The sequence below is a fragment of the Heteronotia binoei genome, chromosome 6 (assembly GCF_032191835.1).
Source record: "Heteronotia binoei isolate CCM8104 ecotype False Entrance Well chromosome 6, APGP_CSIRO_Hbin_v1, whole genome shotgun sequence".
Lineage (NCBI taxonomy): Eukaryota > Metazoa > Chordata > Lepidosauria > Squamata > Gekkonidae > Heteronotia > Heteronotia binoei.
The window spans coordinates 62,142,596-62,159,687 of record NC_083228.1 but is presented as its reverse complement, the minus strand read 5'-3'; the positions used below and the strand labels follow the sequence as shown (position 1 = coordinate 62,159,687).

General features: G+C 43.7%; 1 protein-coding gene across 1 annotated transcript in view; it reads left to right on the top strand.

Annotated features, from left to right (window-relative positions):
- ATRNL1 (attractin like 1) overlaps positions 1 to 17,092 on the top strand; it is a 1,015,273-nt gene that overhangs the window by 244,424 nt on the left and 753,757 nt on the right. The window contains exon 18 of the mRNA XM_060241568.1: positions 16,488 to 16,706. Within this exon, the coding sequence (XP_060097551.1) occupies positions 16,488 to 16,706 (219 nt within the window). The remainder of the gene's footprint in view (positions 1 to 16,487; positions 16,707 to 17,092) is intronic.

The following is a 17,092-nucleotide window of genomic DNA, read 5'->3' as shown; positions in this document are numbered from 1 at the left end:
TCCTTTGTTTAAGTAGCTTTATCGATTTTGGTGTTTTAGTGAAATATTTTTGATTTAGTATCAACAAATTTTTTTGTATTTGGGAGGTTTCCAACAAATTAACTTTTTACGTTCCTGTTCTAATGTCCTCAACAGTCTTTCCCCCCCTTTTTTAGCATATTGCAGTTCCAAATGTTTAATTCTACTTGTAATTTCTAATAATAGTGATTGCCTTTCCCTTTTATAAGTAGATGCCATTGCAATTAATTGCCCTCTTATAACTGCTTTGAAGGCGTCCCACAACATTTCCTGTGATACATCTTTAGTAGTATTAAATTTAAAGTACTCCTGTATTGCTACTGTTATTTTTTTACATATAGATTCGTCTTGTAGCAATAATTTGTTTAGTTTCCATTTGTTTAGTTTCCAATTTGTTTAGTTTCCAATGTTTATCTTCATTGTGAGCAGAAAGTGTCCCTGTGACCCACGAGTGGTCCGAAATTATCCGTGGGCCTATATCTGCTTCTTGAATTTGATTAGCTATCTTTTTTGTTACTAAGAGATAATCAATTCTTGTATGAATTTGGTGTACAGTAGAGTAATAAGTGTATTGTTTTACTCCGGGATTTAATGAACGCCAAATATCTACCAAATTAAATGTATCTAGTATATTTGATAAACCTGTTGATTTTACTACCTTTTCCCTTGGTTTGTGTGTCCTATCCAGTTTGGGGTCAATTATGTGATTTATCTGAAATTCTGATAATAGTTGTAGAGTCGTCCTAATAAAATCTTTCTGATTTACATTTGGGGCATATAAAGATGCTATTGTTAATGGCTGGCCGTCTAGTTCTCCTCTAACAAAGATGTAATGACCTCTAGGGTCAGCTTTTACTTTTTGGCAATGAAAAGGTACTGATTTTGAAAACAAAATTGCTACTCCCCTAGATTTTGATGTCCCTGCTGCCAAATAACTTTGATTAAACCAATTTGAAGATAATAATTTTCCATTTGTATTCTTTAAATGCGTCTCCTGTAGACATACAATATTTGCTCTATCTCTCTGCATAGTGTTGAGAAGTCTTTTACGTTTTACGATATTATTGAGGCCTCCACAATTCCAACTAAGAAGCTTATATGAGCGTGCCATCTTTCAAATTAAAAAAGATAAAAAAGAAAAACAAAAAGTCAGTGGTGTCACAACACAGCACCACTTCACAAACTACAACCAAAACCAAAACCTTAAACTTAATTTCCTAATTAGGGAAGCTTTTCAGAAACTCCTCCCTTTACAAAAAATCAGGGGGAGAATAACAAAAGAAAAAAAGAAAGCTATTACAATGCTTTCTTGTCTGAAAAGACTAACTTTCCCTCTTTCTAAATAACTCCACCACCACCACCACTAGGGGGCGTTGTTCATATATCACAACTCTCTTTCGTAAGTAACAACACAAATTAAATCATTCCCTCCTTCCCTCTCTGAGGGGTTCCAGCAGACTAGTTTATACCCCACATTACACAAATAAAAAAGACTTTTAACTTTCAATTATATAAATTTCTAACAATATCAATCCTGTCCCATATATAATTCTGGGTTATATCTAAGATTTAATAAATAAAATAGTCTTAATGGTAATATTTTAACATATAATGAATTCACCAACAAATTAAAATTAGCCTAATAATATCTACTATAATAAGCATTAAAGTACTTTTCCCAAAATGAGGATTAAATTTTCCTTAATCTCAAACATAAATTTCTTAAATATACAATATGAAAATCATACTTCAAAAGGTATCTTTGAGTGCTCACTTCAGTTTCACCATCTACTATTATAAGTCCTAAATATCATCAGTAATCAAATTCTCTAGTTTTATATCTATTATATATTGAATTAATTTTACCCCCCATACGGATCAATTCCTCCATTATATTTATAAAAAAAACAGTAACCAACTGTACATTAGCTAAAAGATATACCAGGGCCTCAGTTAGTCTGTATATATTAACTTCGTTCAGAGTCAGTCAAGATGTCACTGCCCTCTTGTGGTTTTGTATATTATTGCTTGGAGCAGGCTACCGTCTGGGTTTGCTGGTCTTCTGACACCGATAAGAAGAGGAAAAAGACACACGACTCTTCTTATAGCATTTTTCTAACTTATATCAGTCAGGAACTTCTTTTAAAATTAGAGATTTATGGGGAGCAAAGCTTATTAACCATACCTCTGAAGCATAAAATACATTCAGAACTAATAAATAGAAACACTAATAATAAGCATTTTAAACCACACTTCAATGAACTCTTCTACTACTTATAATACATTAAGGTATATAGCAACTACAATGTTCTATCCATCTGGACCTTGAGAAACAAACAGTGCCTTTTTGTCTTGCATTCTAGTACGTCGTCAGATCAAGGCGCAACGGGGGTTTGTTCTTCTTCTGGCCCGGGAAAAAGGGCATGTAAGGCTTCTTCTTCTCTTTTTGATAGCTTAATGTTCAGATTATTTAAGAGCAGTTTTCCTGTATCTAGATCCGATGCTTTAAGAAGAGCACCTCCTTTGTAGACTATAATGTCAGAAATAGGGCTCCACCGAAATCGAATGTTCTCGTTGTACAGCTTAGTTGCAAAGAATTTTAGTTTTCTCCTCTTTTCTAAAGCCTCTGCCGGCAGATCCAATACCACCAGCACTTTTTGTCCATCATGATTTAAGGCACCTTTTTTCCTGGCTTCCTGGAGTATCTTGGCTCTAGTTGTAGGGTATACGAACTGGACCAGTATATCCCTTGGCTTCCCATTCTGCGCCGAGACCAACGGTCCCAGCCGCAAGGCTTTTGTGATCGCAGGGGCTGCGCCATTTTCTAGAGCCAATACCCCCGTCAGCCATTTAGTGATGAAAGTTTCAGTGCCCATATTTTCTTTCGCCCCCTCCTTAATCCCTCTGAATTTCAAGTTGAGGGCCCTCCAACGGTTTTCCAAGGTTATAATTCTAGTGGTAAGCAGAGTTTCTTTAACTTTTATCTGCTTTATTTCTGACTGCAACGCCAACAAGGCTTCTGTGGTGCGCTCCGCCATTTTGGCGGTTAATTCCAAGTCATTTGCTATTTCCTCCACTTTTTTATTAACTGGGGCCAAAAGACTCTCTACAGTCTCTTTAAAATAGACATGGATATCTTCTTTTAACTGTAGTAGGTCTTTTTTACATAAGGAGGCTTCTTCATTGTTCGGCTGGTCGTTTACAGGAGAGTTTTGTCCTGGCGCCATAGTAAGTGTCGGCACAGAATGGCCTTCCTGCCCCGGAGAGGAGTTCGGAGAAAAAAGGTTTTTTACCGACGGCGAGGTCTCTGGAGCTGCCTTCGTTTTTGGAGTTTCTTTAGCCTTTGCCTTTGACTTTAAAGATTTTCCCATCTGGGACTGAATTCTATGTCTGCGACTTGGCTGTAGGGCCCAGATTTCCACCATTGATCAGCGACGCTCCGCCCCCTTGAGCGCAGTTTCACTTGCAGTTCTTAGGGTCCTACTAAATAGTTCGGCATCCACAGGTTAGACACCAGTTTAGGGCTGATCTTAACCACTTAAAAATGCCATGAGGGCCCAGTCCTGAACAGGACCAGAGTACAGCAAGATCAGGCAATCTCCCCGCCACCCCATACCTTTTTGATTGCTGAATCAGTCTGTGTTCAGGTTTTCCACCTCTCTTTCTTTACATATTTTATATGCAAGGGAAAGAAACAAATTCACTTATTAGTGGTCTACCATACTACTGGTAGGATTTTTTCTTCCAGTAATTTTGAAAGCCTCAGCTATGCCTACATTGGGGAGAGAGTATCTCTTTGTGTTGTCACTTAGTTTTAATTCTTGATCTGTATGATTCTTAGGATTTTTCTTCCAGTAATTTTGAAAGCCTCAGCTATGCCTACATTGGGGAGAGAGTATCTCTTTGTATTGTCACTTAGTTTTAATTCTTGATCTGACTGCTCCAACTACCGGGGGATAACCCTGCTCTCCATCGCAGGCAAAATCCTTGCCAGAATACTCTTGAACAGACTGGTGCCCACCATTGCAGAAGAACTCCTCCCAGAGAGCCAGTGCGGCTTCAGAGCTAACAGGAGCACCACCGACATGGTATTTGTTCTCAGGCAGCTCCAAAAGAAATGCAGGGAACAGAACAAGGGTCTATATGTGACTTTTGTCGACCTTACCAAAGCTTTCGATACCATTAGCAGGAATGGCCTGTGGCAAATCTTGGAACATTTAGGATGTCCCCCAAGGTTCCTCAGTATGATCATCCAGCTACATGAAGACCAGCGAGGCCAAGTCAGACACGGCAACGACCTCTCGGAGCCCTTCCCAATAGGCACAGGTGTAAAGCAAGGCTGCGTTCTCGCGCCAACTCTCTTTACGATCTTCTTTAGCATGATGCTTCAAAGAGCCGCAGTAGATCTAGATGATGACGATGGTGTCTACATCCGCTATCGCACCAATGGCAGCCTGTTCAACCTGAGGCAACTAAAGGCTTACTCCAAGACAATGGAAAAACTCATCTGAGAGCTACTGTTTGCTGATGATGTTGCACTCGTCTCCCACTTGGTATCAGCTCTGCAGCATATGACGTCCTGCTTTGCAGAGGCTGCCAAGCTATTCGGCCTCGAAGTTAGCCTGAAGAAGACAGAAGTTCTCCACCAGCCTGCACCCCAGGAAGATTATCACCCTCCCTGCATCACTGTGGGTGAATCAGTACTGAAGACAGTCCAGCAGTTCAGCTACCTGGGGTGCATCATCTCCTCAGATGCCAAGATCGACAAGGAGATTGACAACAGACTGGCAAAGGCAAACCATGCATTTGGCCGACTGCACAAAAGAGTGTGGAGCAACAAGCATCTGAAAAAAGGCACAAAGATCAATGTTTACAAAGCGGTTGTGATGACAACCCTAATCTACGGCTCCGAATCGTGGGTTTTATACCGTCATCACCTGCGACTCCTTGAGCGCTTTCATCAGCGCTGCCTTCGCACCATCCTCAACATCCACTGGAGTGACTTTGTGACCAACACTGAAGTCCTCAAGCGGGCGGAGGTTACAAGCATCGAAGCACTGCTGTTGAAGACGCAGCTGCGCTGGGCAGGGCATATTTCTAGGATGGAAAACCACCGCCTTCCCAAGATTGCTCTGTATGGCGAACTTTCCACCGGCCATCGAAATAGAGGGGCACCAAAGAAGAGGTACAAGGACTCCTTGAAGAAATCCCTTGGCACCTGTCGCATCAACCATCACCAGTGGTCTGACCTAGCCTCAGATCGCAAAGCATGGAGGCACACCATCCACCAGGCTGTCTCTTCCTTTGAGAATGCACGCATAGCTGGTCTTGAGGACAAAAGGAGATTGAGGAAGAATCGCGCTGCTACAGCACCAACCCCAAATCAGACTTTTCCCTGCAGCCACTGTGGCCGGATCTGCCTGTCCCGCATTGGTCTTGTCAGCCATCAGCGAGCCTGCAGCGGACGTGGACTACTGCACCCTTCTTAAATCTTCGTTCGCGAAGTCAAGCCGAGAGAGAGAGATGATTCTCAGGATTCTGTGTTCTGAGCACATTTCTTCTTTTAAATTGTAATTTATTTTGTTCCAGGAGAATTCCTTCATTCTGCTTTTATTTTCTGGTCTTTGCACGTAGAGAGATAGAGTCCACTTGTATCCCTGCTCTCTCTGCTTTCCTCTGGACAGAGTAATAGAGCCTGTGCTGTTATTTCAAGTACTGGACTAATCCTGTATGAGGCAGGACAGATGCTGCTGTGCAGCCAACATGATAGATCTGTAATGGAATATTCAATATCTGCCTAGTAATTTAAAGGGCTAGCTGAGATAGTTTTGTAATATTGGTGGCTGCCTTTTTAGACTTCATTACACAGTCATCTCATCATGCACTTTTGCACAGTGTATTAACATGAAATGAACTGATGTGAAAGAATTCTTATATGTTCTTCAGAGCTTAGGAATGTGGTAAACATATGCTTGTGAGAAAAAGGCACTGTGACAGAGAAATGAGATGTATAATATGAGGGAAAATTGTTTTACATAACTCAGTTTAGAAATTGAGTCAATGATGAGGAAGAAAGGAGAAACAAAATTTGATTTTTCAGTACCAGTGTAGATGAAAACTGCTTAATATAATAATCTGCATGATGAACTCTGTAATTTGTCCAAAGTTCTGATATTTGACATGGACTGATGGAAAATGAACTATATTGGCTGCAGTGTCCTGGCTTTAGACTGCCTTCCCCTGACATCTTTATCTTGCACCTTCAATAATATTTTTAGATGCCAGGCAAAGTCCATGCTGCTTGCCTGAGCTTTTAATTAGCTTTCTTTCCCCCATTGGTTTTTTTGCTAATATTGTTAACATGTATTTTTAGGTATAATTTGTGTGTGTTTTACTTGCTTGACTGCAGCAGAACTGGATGCTGTGGGTGGGGGATAGCAGTGTAGTTAGGTAATCACCTAGGTATTCCTAGTGGATATGCTGGTCCTGCCAGTAGCTAGAACTGGCTTCAAATGGCTCAGGGATCTAAGTACAATTCCTAAAACATCATTGTGACCTATAATTTAGCCTCAGTTGATTTCATTATGGAAATAGGGTTGAAGTCTGGGCCCCCTTGAATGACCTCTGAGCCCCAGTAGAGTGTATACTTTTCCCCATGCTTGGGTCTTACCCCTCAAGTGTGCTCTCTCTCTTTTCCTCTTTTACAGGGTGTAGTTCATGGTTTGTCATGTCTGTCTGTACAATGAACATTTTTGTCCTCATCCCTAGCAGAATGGTGAAGAGAAGCGATGGCTCCAGGCCTCCTCCTTAGAGACTGCAGAGACTGTGGTACTCTTTAGGCCATCAGTGATCAAGTTTTGTGGGGAAGGGGTTCTTTTTTACAGGGAGTGTTTGCTTCCTTTACCATTTGAAATCTGAGAAGGTACAGAGAGAATGTTATCTGTAATAAGTATACATTGTTGTCTCTTTATCCTTTTTCTTGAGCCCTGTTCACAAGTAATAGTGAACCTGAGGAATACAAACTTGGAGCCAGAAAAGCATCTCAAGGGAATGGAGTTAAAGTAAATAAGCACTACCAATAAAAGGGCGCTTTTTGGTGGCATACACCCTCCAGGTCTCAGAATGTGCTGGCCCAAAGAGCAGCCTCCAGTGATGACCTCAGCTGGCAAGCCATTACATATAACAGAAGGCGGCAGGGTTTTTTTGTAGAAAAAGTCCAGCAGGAACTCATTTGCATATTAGGCCATACCCCCTAATGTCACCATTGTCTCACACAGGGCTTTTTTGTTAAGAAAAGTCCAACAGGAATCCATTTGCATATTAGGCCACACCCCTGATGTTGTCATTGTTTTGCATAGGTATTTTTGTAGGAAAAGCCCAGCAGGAATTCATTTGCATGTTAGGCCACACCCCCTGACATCAAGCCAGCCAGAACTGTGTTCCTGTACGTTCCTGCTAAAAAAAGCCCTGGAAGGCAGCCAAAGAAGTATCCTGATACGGGGATTTATTTATTTATTTATTTATTCATTCATTCATTCATTCATTCATTATTTCATTTATAATACACCTTTATCCTTGATGGGGACCAATGTGGATTATGTAATTTCCCCTAATCTCCATGTTATACTCATAGTTTCCACTAGCTTTCCTGGTATTGAAGTCAGACTGACTGGCCTGTAATTTCCCATATCTTCTCTGGAACCCTTTTTAAAGATGGAGATGACATTTGCTACCTTCCAGTCCTCAGGAATGGCAGCAGATTTTAATGAAAGATTACATATTTTGTCAGGAGATCCACAAGTTCACCTTAGAGTTCTTTCAGAACTCTTGGATGTATGTCATCTGGGCCTGGTGACATCAGTTTTTAAATTCTATCAACTAACAGCAGCTCATCTTGACATAGCTTCAGTTAATTAAAACCCTTCTCCCACCCATTACTGCCTTAAGGACTTAGTCCAGGATATCTGCCTTCTCATCCAACTCAGTTGAAAAGGAGAAGTACAACTGGCGCCTCAACACAGACCTCCACAAGGCTATGGAACTTACTTTAAGACCTTCCTTGCCCTTGATGGAGGGGAATGGAGAAAGCTCCATCATTATAGCTCAACTGCCTACAGTCATTTTTTTTAAACATATGCTTTGCACCTGTCCAGTTATTTGCTCTTTTGGGGAGGAAATAATTATTAATACTAATTTTGTATTGGAATATCCATTGATCTTTGAGGATGCTTATGTACATTTAAACTATCTGCTTGTCTCCTGGAGGCTAACTGATGGTAATTGAAAATGGACCCTCTGTGCTTTTACCATTGCTAAAAGATCTGTTACAACATTGGAGAGATAAATGCTCACCTCCTGTAATCCAAAGGATTGAGGTCTTGACAACCATATCAACATGTGAATGTATGGCATGTAATTCATCTCTAGCAGCCAGCAGCATCGCTGCTTGACTGCAGGGATGTCTTTGCCTCCCTGGAAGGAAAAGGGAGGACTTCTGCTGCCCGTTTGGGCGCAATTCTGAGGGGGCGGAGTTTGCTGCTGTAACGGCAGCACCATCTGCCCCCTACCTCAGTCTTCGACAGATGTTTGGTGGAGGCAGGGGAGCTTTTAGCTCACTCCTGCTTGGATCGTCTCAGTTTCCCTTAAGCAGAGATCGGGTGGCTGAGAGGGCTGGGCAGGAGCACTTTTGGCTCACTCCTGCTGAAACGTACTCGATCGGGAGACGCGAGTAGGGCAACATTCTTTATTAGGAGCACGTTGCAAGAGAGAGAACACGCGGGCCGGGTCCCTCTTATGTACAGTCCCCGGTACAGCCTACTGGACAGGTCAGGCCAATCCTGACTTGTTAAACTTCCCGCCACAGCTGGTGATTGGCGGGGGATTCCACGCCCCGCGTTGGAGGCGTCTGGGACAGCCCAGTCACCTCTGCGCATGTCGCGTCTGGCTGCTGATACACTACACCTGCTTTGGCTTGTCAATTTCACTCCCTGCTTTCCTGCAGGCTGTACTGATCGTGTGTCTGATAAGGCCCCCAGAGGCTTTTCTTCCCTCTGCATTGTTACAGTGAGCTGGAGATCGGGTCACTGATAAGGCCCCTGCTAATGCAATGGCTGGGATCGGCACAGGAGAGATGGCTCTCTAATTAACGGAATGTTTAAACTTCACACACCCTTTCTTCCCTCGCCCCCCCCCCTTTTTCTTCTTAAGAAGGTGATTTGGCATTGTGCTGGTGATATTGGAACTCTTCTTAAAGGGGTGGGGAGGCTGGATTTTTGGCAGCTTCCTTTGCTACCTCATTGCTTGTGGGTTATCATTCCCCCCCCCCTCCTTTTTGGTTCTGGGTCATTCCCATTTTTTTCGCTCTCCTTTCTGTTGTTAAAGGATTGGGTAGTGTGTGCTGTGAAAAGCCAAACGTCAGTTTGGTGTAGTAGTTAAGTGTGCAGACTCTTATCTGGGAGAACCAGGTTTGATTCCCCACTCCTCCACTTGCGCCTGCTGAAATGACCTTGGGTCAACCATAGCTCTGGTAGAGGTTGTCCTTGAAAGGACAGCTGCTGTAAGAGCTCTCTCAGCCCCTCCCACCTCACAGGGTGTCTGTTGTGGGGGAGGAAGATAATGGAGATTGTGAGCCGCTCTGAGACTCTGAGATTCAGAGTGGAGGGCGGGATATAGATCCAGTGTTGTTTTCTTCTTCTTGGTTTGCAGAGGACCTTAGCTGCCTTGCTGGATAGGCATCTTTGGCCTTTTGAGGCTTAGTGGGGCTGTGTTGGCCATTTTAGGCTCCCCTTGCAGTTTTTCTTTTTTGGGTAAGAGGGCAGCCATTTTAGGGGCAGTAGAGCAGCAGGCATTATCAGCTTCTCTGTTGGCTTTATTTCAGGAACAAAGGGAAAAGCCATTTTGAGAGCTGTGTAGCAGCAGTCATTTTAGTGCCAATTTTTGAGTGGCTTTGCTCTTAGTTGGGTTTGCGAGTATTGTTAAAATGCCTGGTTAAAAAAAAAAAAGGCACAGGGAGATCCAAGGGAAAACATCCCGCACCTAAGTCCCCACCTAAAAGGCCATCTCCCCCCTTTATTGTCCAGCTGACGAGGGTGATGAGGTGGTAAACAGGGCCATTTTGCAGTGGCTTAGGGCACTGGAGCAGGCATCTGGCATTCCTCACCCACAAGGCTCAGATGGTGGGGAAAATCCTAAGGCTATGTTTCAAGTGGATATTTTAACCAGGTTGTCTACCCTTGAGGGCAGGTCTGCTGGAAATGTTGCTGGATGAGCCAGGGGGTCCGATGGGTCAGACTGGGGTGCCGGTCCACTTCGTATGGATGCTGGAACAGGGTCAGCACTGGTATTGTTTGGATCTGAGGGTAAGGCTGGAAACACTAATCATTCATACCGTGGACTGGCTTGGCCGTGGGGGCCCATTGGGCCCTGCCGCTGCGGTGGTGCCCAGTGTTGCCACAGGGGCTTCTGGTACCTTCCCCTCTCCTGGCATGGGTACATAGCAAGCTTGGTCTTGGCCAGCTGGGCTGTTTGGCTCCTACGGGGCTTGGCCAGTAGCTGGGCAGCAAGGTATGCCAGGTCCCATGTTGGGGGGATGGGGCTTTCCTTCTCCTTTGAGTGCTTCTTATGGGTCTGCCCCCTTTTACTGCATTGGGGACTTAGCTTTACCCTTAGGTAATCATTTGTTGCCTGCAACAAAAGATAACATTTTAAAGGGTGGATATGTGGATATTTTCTCCCTCCTGTTCCGTGAGCTGGAGAAGAAAGGCAAGGAGGATTTAGATGATAAGGAGAAAGAAAAGTTGAAGAAGCGGAGAGTAGACAGGACCTCGACCAATTGGCTTCCTGGGTTTTTCATATATGCTGGTTGATAGCATGCTCAGCCTTGGAGGGGTGCTTCACTGATCCAGTATATGGATATTATTTATAAGGAGTATACAATGTTTAATGGGCCCACTTGGCTCCAATATAACTAGGAGTTTCGAAAGTGAGCTGCCTTATACCCTTCCCTGCAGTGGAACCTCATCCACCAGCAGCTTTGGCTCCAGGTCTTGTCCCCTGCATGACCAAACTTGGGCGACCGCTCTGATAGTGGTCATTTGGTTGCCAGGACATCTGTGACTTCTTCATCTTCTTTCTGCAGTTCGGCGGGGCAGGTGGTTCAGTCCCGCTTGCTTTGCTGGGAGTTTGGGTCCCAGGGAGTGTGCAATAGGAAGGCTTGCTAGTACAGGCATGAAGGCCCCATGTGGGGTGGCTCTCACTCCTTTAGTAACTGTCCCAGAGCCCGGCCACATAAGGGCCAAAAGAGGCAGGACGGGGGGTGGAGGTAATTACCAAGCTGGAATAGGGGCCCTGTCTGATAAAGGTGGGACCTCTTTCTCCCTGTCCATCTGGCTGCAGGAGTTTTTGGAGTCCTTTAATGGGATTTCATTTTGGAGGGCAGACATGAAACTTGAAGCAGAGTTTCAGGTCATGTCTGATGCTACTGGGACTTGAGGTTTTGATGTTTATTTTCGCAGACATTGGTGCACAGATATATGGCCAGATTCATGGGTTCAGGCGGGTGTGAACTGAGATCTTATGTTTCTTGAGTTCTTTCCCATTCTCATTGCTGTTTGGTTGTGAGGGAGTTATATGGCCAGTCGCACAATTCATTTTTGGTGTCATAGCATGGCAGTGGTACATGTAATTAATTCCCTTTCATCCAAATCTCAACAGGTTATGAAATAGGTGTGGGCCCTCACTCTGCGTTGTCTGCAGCTTAACATACTGTTTTTAGCCAAGCATGTTTCTAGGGTGAATAATGGAGTGGCTGACACTCTCTCTCATAGGGTTGCCAATCCCCAGGTGGGGTCAGGGGATCCCCCGGTTTGGAGACCCTCCCCCCGCTTCAGGGTAATCAGAAAGCGGGGGGAGGGGAGGGGAGGGAAATGTCTGCTGGGAACTCATGATAGGCTTATTCCCATAGAAAATAGTGGAGAATTGATCTGTGGGTATCTGGGGCTCTGGAGGCCTGTTTTTTGAGGTAGAGGCACCAGATTTTCAGTATAGCATCTACTGGCTCTCCCCAAAATACTCCCTACGTTTCAAAAAGATTGGACCAGGGATCCAATTCTATGAGCACCCAAAGAAGGTGTCCCTAACCTTCATTATTTCCTATGGAAGGAAGGCATTTAAAAGGTGTGCAGTCCCTTTAAATGTGGTGGCCAGAACTCCCTTTGGAGTTCAATTATGCTTGTCACACCCTTGCTCCTGGCTCCACCCCAATGTCTCCTGGCTCCACCCCCAAAGTCCCCAGATATTTCATGAATTGGACTTGGCAACCCTACTCTCTCATGAACAGATGGAGAGACATCGTCAGCTGGCCCCAGAAGCCAATAGAGAGCCGGCGCAAATGCCTCCGGAGCTGTGGCTGATTGGAGAGCAATAGGCCTAGCCATAGCACACAGTACTAGGAAGTCTTAGGTTAGGGGTAGGGTATTGCATTGTTTGGCTCCTCCTGGTGGAGCAGTTGCTCCACTACTGTGTTTCTTTAAAAGGTAAGGAATTGGCTGTGCGATCCATTAGGAGATGCATGTCTGCTCTGGCTTTTGCTAGTAAGGCGTAGGGGTATAAAGAGGAAACCGCAGACTTTCATCTGTGGAAGATGCTGGAGGGCAGAGCTAGAGAGGCTGGGCCTAATCCTGATGTTAGGAGGTCTGTTTCCCCTTTGATTCTTAGGGGCTTGAAGGAGGGTTGGGGCACAGTGTTTGCATTCTATTTTGAATCCACCCTGTTTCATGCTGCTTCCTTGATTGCCTTCTTTGGAGCCCTCAGAGTCAGTGAGCTAGTGGCACACTCCTGAAATGATGTTTCTGGTAGTGCTTTGTCACCACAGGTCCTGAGGTTGGTGGAGAGTAAGGCAGTCATTACCGTTCGACGCTGTAAGACTGACCGGCGTCGCAAGGGAACCATTTTGGAACTGGGCACATGCTCTGAGCAGGACTTGTGTCGTGTTTCCACTTTGGCTGTCTATTTCGCAGTACACAGTCCTAGGGATGGGTTTTTGTTTTGTCACCTCAACAGCAGTCCGCTGACAAAACATCAGTTTTGGGTTGTGACCTCAGGCTTTAGCTAAGCTGCCTTAACTCCCTAACTTAATCCCTAACTTTGTGTGGTTTGTAACATGAATTTTATAGTTATTGTTTCTAGTTTGACTGTTTTTTCTTTTTAGATGCTGTTGTTCCTAGCCAGAGGAGCCAAGTTCTCATCTGTGGACACAGTTATGTGTTTTGGGCTGCACATCAGGCTCAGAGAACTTTGTTCGGCTCTTAGCTGGGACTCAGCCAATGGGTCACTATTGAATGGCATGGGTGCCAGGGTCTTCATTGGCCTCGCCTGCTGCCATTGTTATTCTACGGGAATGCTGGCCCTCCTCCTATGTGGGAATGATCTCAGGCTAATAAAAGGCAAGGTGTTGGCCTTGCAGGCCAGGGACGATTTTAGGGCTATTAAGGTCAGATGGCCTCGGACCATTATAATAAGGCCAGATATGATTCCCCGCCTTGTTTGCTGTAGTGTTTGGGACCCTGCAGGCATCGAGAGGGCCCGTCACAAGGCTAGTGAGATTAGGAAAACCTTAGAAGAGGGGGTTGGGTCACTACCTGCCCCATCTGGATATTTCACTTAAATTCCCTTACCTCAACAGAGGGGATGGGGGCATCTCTCTGAAAAGGGTAATATGTTTTTCTTGAGAGACATTCGGCAAGGGCTGCAGGTGGCATTGGACCTTCTGGTGGGTGCTAAGGCCTAAGCAGAGGCTTGTCCTTAGTGGTGGCAGGTTTTACTGTGCTTATGGTACTGTGCAGCTAGGGGAGGCCCAGAAAGCATCCCCTCTTGGGGGGTTAGGGGTCTGGCAGGATCAACCTTGGGGTTTGATGACCTGGGGTGGGAGAATGCAGACCGTCCTTTAAGGCACGACTGGAGGGGGCCTTCCACTGAGACGTGCATCTGGTGGTTGGACCCTCTGGGGCTTGCCTTCTTGCTGGGCTGGCCTGGCTGGGGGCTGGGTCCCTCGCCTGTTGAATGGCAGGGGAGGGGTCTGTTGAGACCCCTGGCCCTGACTAGGCTGCAGTTTCAGTACTGGAGGGTGCCTTCCATTGTGATGTGCATCTAGTGGACAGAGCCTCTGGGGATTGCCTTCTTTCTGAGCTGACCTGGTGGGAGCTGTGGCGTACAGCTTTGGCTGGGGGCTGGGTCCTTCGACTGTGGAATGGCAGGGGAGGTGTCTGTTGAGACCCCTAGCCCTGACCAAGACACAGTTACTTATACTTTAATAAAGTGACCCTTAGTTATACCCAATACCCAATATGACTCTTTATTCTGACTTGGGGGGCAAACAGCAATTGCACATGGAAACATTTCACATGGAAATATAGATGCTTATCTGTAGACTTGCCACCATTGATACACTTTGTTATTTTTTATTTATTTTCTGTTTGGGAGAATAATAATACAATTTTAATTTTTAAAAAAGACAGGGTCATTTTAACAACAGCAGTGTGTTTTGCTAAGGGCAGTCAGAGAGTGTATAAAACATTCAACAATGTTGCAAAACCAAATGTCAAGCATGGTTTATATATTGTCTTTGTTCTACAAAAAATGGTATCAAAAATATTTTGTTGAAGGATGTGTATAATTTATAGTTGTCTCTCTCAGTGTTCCTCTCACCCCAGCACTTTCTGCCTTATATGAAACTTTATTTTCAATTAGTAAATTCAGCTAGTTAAGAAGTGTGTCAAAGTCCATCTCATGACCTAAGTATTCTAGACAAATGATGTTGATTAATAATGCTATCTAAAGCAAAGTTAAACACACTTCTAAGCCCATTGACTTTAATGTACTCATAAAGGTATTAACTCGGCTTCTTTTGTAGAAAAAAACCAGCAGGAACTCATTTGCATATTAGGCCATACTCACTGACATCACCATGGTTCCACACAGGCTTTTTTGGTAGAAAAAGCCCAACAGGAACTAATTTGCATATTAGGCCACACCTCCTGACACCAAGCCAGCCAGAACTGTGTTCCTGTGCATTCCTGCTCAGAAAAAGCCCTGACTCTGCTTAGGAGGGCATTGTAAGCATCTCATGTGTCTTGACCCTTAAATAATAGGACAGACTTTTTTAAAAATCATGAACTGTAACTTTAACGATCTTACATTTATTATAGGAATTCTCATTGGTGGACCATTTTAAGCATTGCTTTTGCGGACTTTTGTTTATGTATAAAAAAAAACCTCACAAAAGATGCATTAAGAGGAAATCTGGCCCGGTAAAAAGGCAGTGTCTTTATTTGTTTTGTATTCATTTTCTAGAATAAATATAGGAAGTGTTCATTATGCAAACACTTCAGGAAAAATATTCAGCCTAATGCAGATAGCTTAGGCAGTGGAGATGTTCGTTGTTTTGGAAAGAGGCAAAAAAGAAACACCAGCCATTCTTATCAAAGACAAAACTGGTGTTCAGTTCCTACCAAAGCAGTCATATTCTGACTTTGAGCTCCCTGCAGGAAAGTGGTGCTGCAACGTATAATAAACAAAACTAGGGGGATGCATACACACACAAATCAAGATTTTTTTTATTTGAATATATTGAACCCTCCCAAAATTTGGGATTCCCCCCAAAAACCCTGAATTCCAATAACTGGTATGGTATTAAGATTTGTTTTTTCCCCAGAAATCCCGCCCAATGGGAGGCTCCATTATACCCTATGGGAACATTTTAGTAAATGGAGAACTTATCTGGGGGCCTATTCAGAGGTCTGGGGGTTGTTTTTTGAAGTAAAGGAACCATTTTTTAAGTGTAGTTTCTGGTGCCTAAGCTGTCTAAGGATCCCCAAAGAAAGTGCCCCCATCTTCTGATGTCAAAGTTTCTGCAGTAGAAAATGAAGGTGGGGGGATTTTTCCAAGTTCCGCAGAACCAGGGCATATACAAAATGCCCAGAGAACCAGTGCCACTTTGGCAATGCATTTGTGAAACTGTACCTTCACCCAGAATGCCGTTTAAACAGAGTACACTCTCTTTAAACACTGTTTAACTGCTGCCGCCCTGTTTCTCCAAATAATCCCAATTTTTTCCAGGATTATCTATGCTCAGTAGTGAAAAATACACTCTGCTCTTTATCTGACTGAAAGAATAGCAATAAATACCAATAAGGTATTTTCAATTTATTCTTTCAGTTTGGATGGAACACAATGCACACCCCTTAAACAAACCTGACAATGCAACAGACACCTGACACTTTAGAAAGAGGGGGGAAACTATTATATGTACAAAGTTATATCTCCAGTATTTTCTATTTTTACAAAAAGCCATCCATTTGTTTCTTTTGCAGTCAGTACAATATAAACTATGGTAGAATAACTGAATTATACTCATACCAATAGCATAAGGCTTTTGAAATGGTTTACTTATTATTGTACTTTGTGTATTACAGCCCAGAACTGCTCTGGAATGAGGACTTGTGGACAGTGTCTGGAGCACCCAGGATGTGGTTGGTGCAGTGACCCTAGCAATACAGGCAAAGGGCATTGTGTGGAAGGGTCCTCAAGGGGACCAATGAAGTTCACTGGGTTGAATCCTGCTGAAATGGTTCTTGACAACAATCTTTGTCCCAAAGAGAAAAATTATGAATGGTCATTTATCCAGTGCCCAGGTAGGATTTGCTATTTTTTCTCATTCATTTGGCTAAATAGAATAAAATTAGAGAACTCTTAATGTGTCGTTTCCAAGAATGGAATGACTTCACATGTCAAATTTATATGCTTAATTTTATTTTTTTCTTATTTTAGGCCTTTTGTTTTTTAAAATGTGCAGCTTCTCTTTGGTTCCCTTAGCACTCTTTTCAGTGGAGGCTGTCTTACAGATATGTTGGTATTTTCTACACATTCCAAGGGGAATCCTTCCCTTACAGAGCAGATTAGAGGTCTTCTTCTTATTTAATGGTCACATGCTCTGCAGGGAAGAGCTCCCCCTTTCTCTCAGTCCTTTCTTCACCACCACATTGTGAGGAGGTATTCTCTTCAACTTTGGTTTTCATGA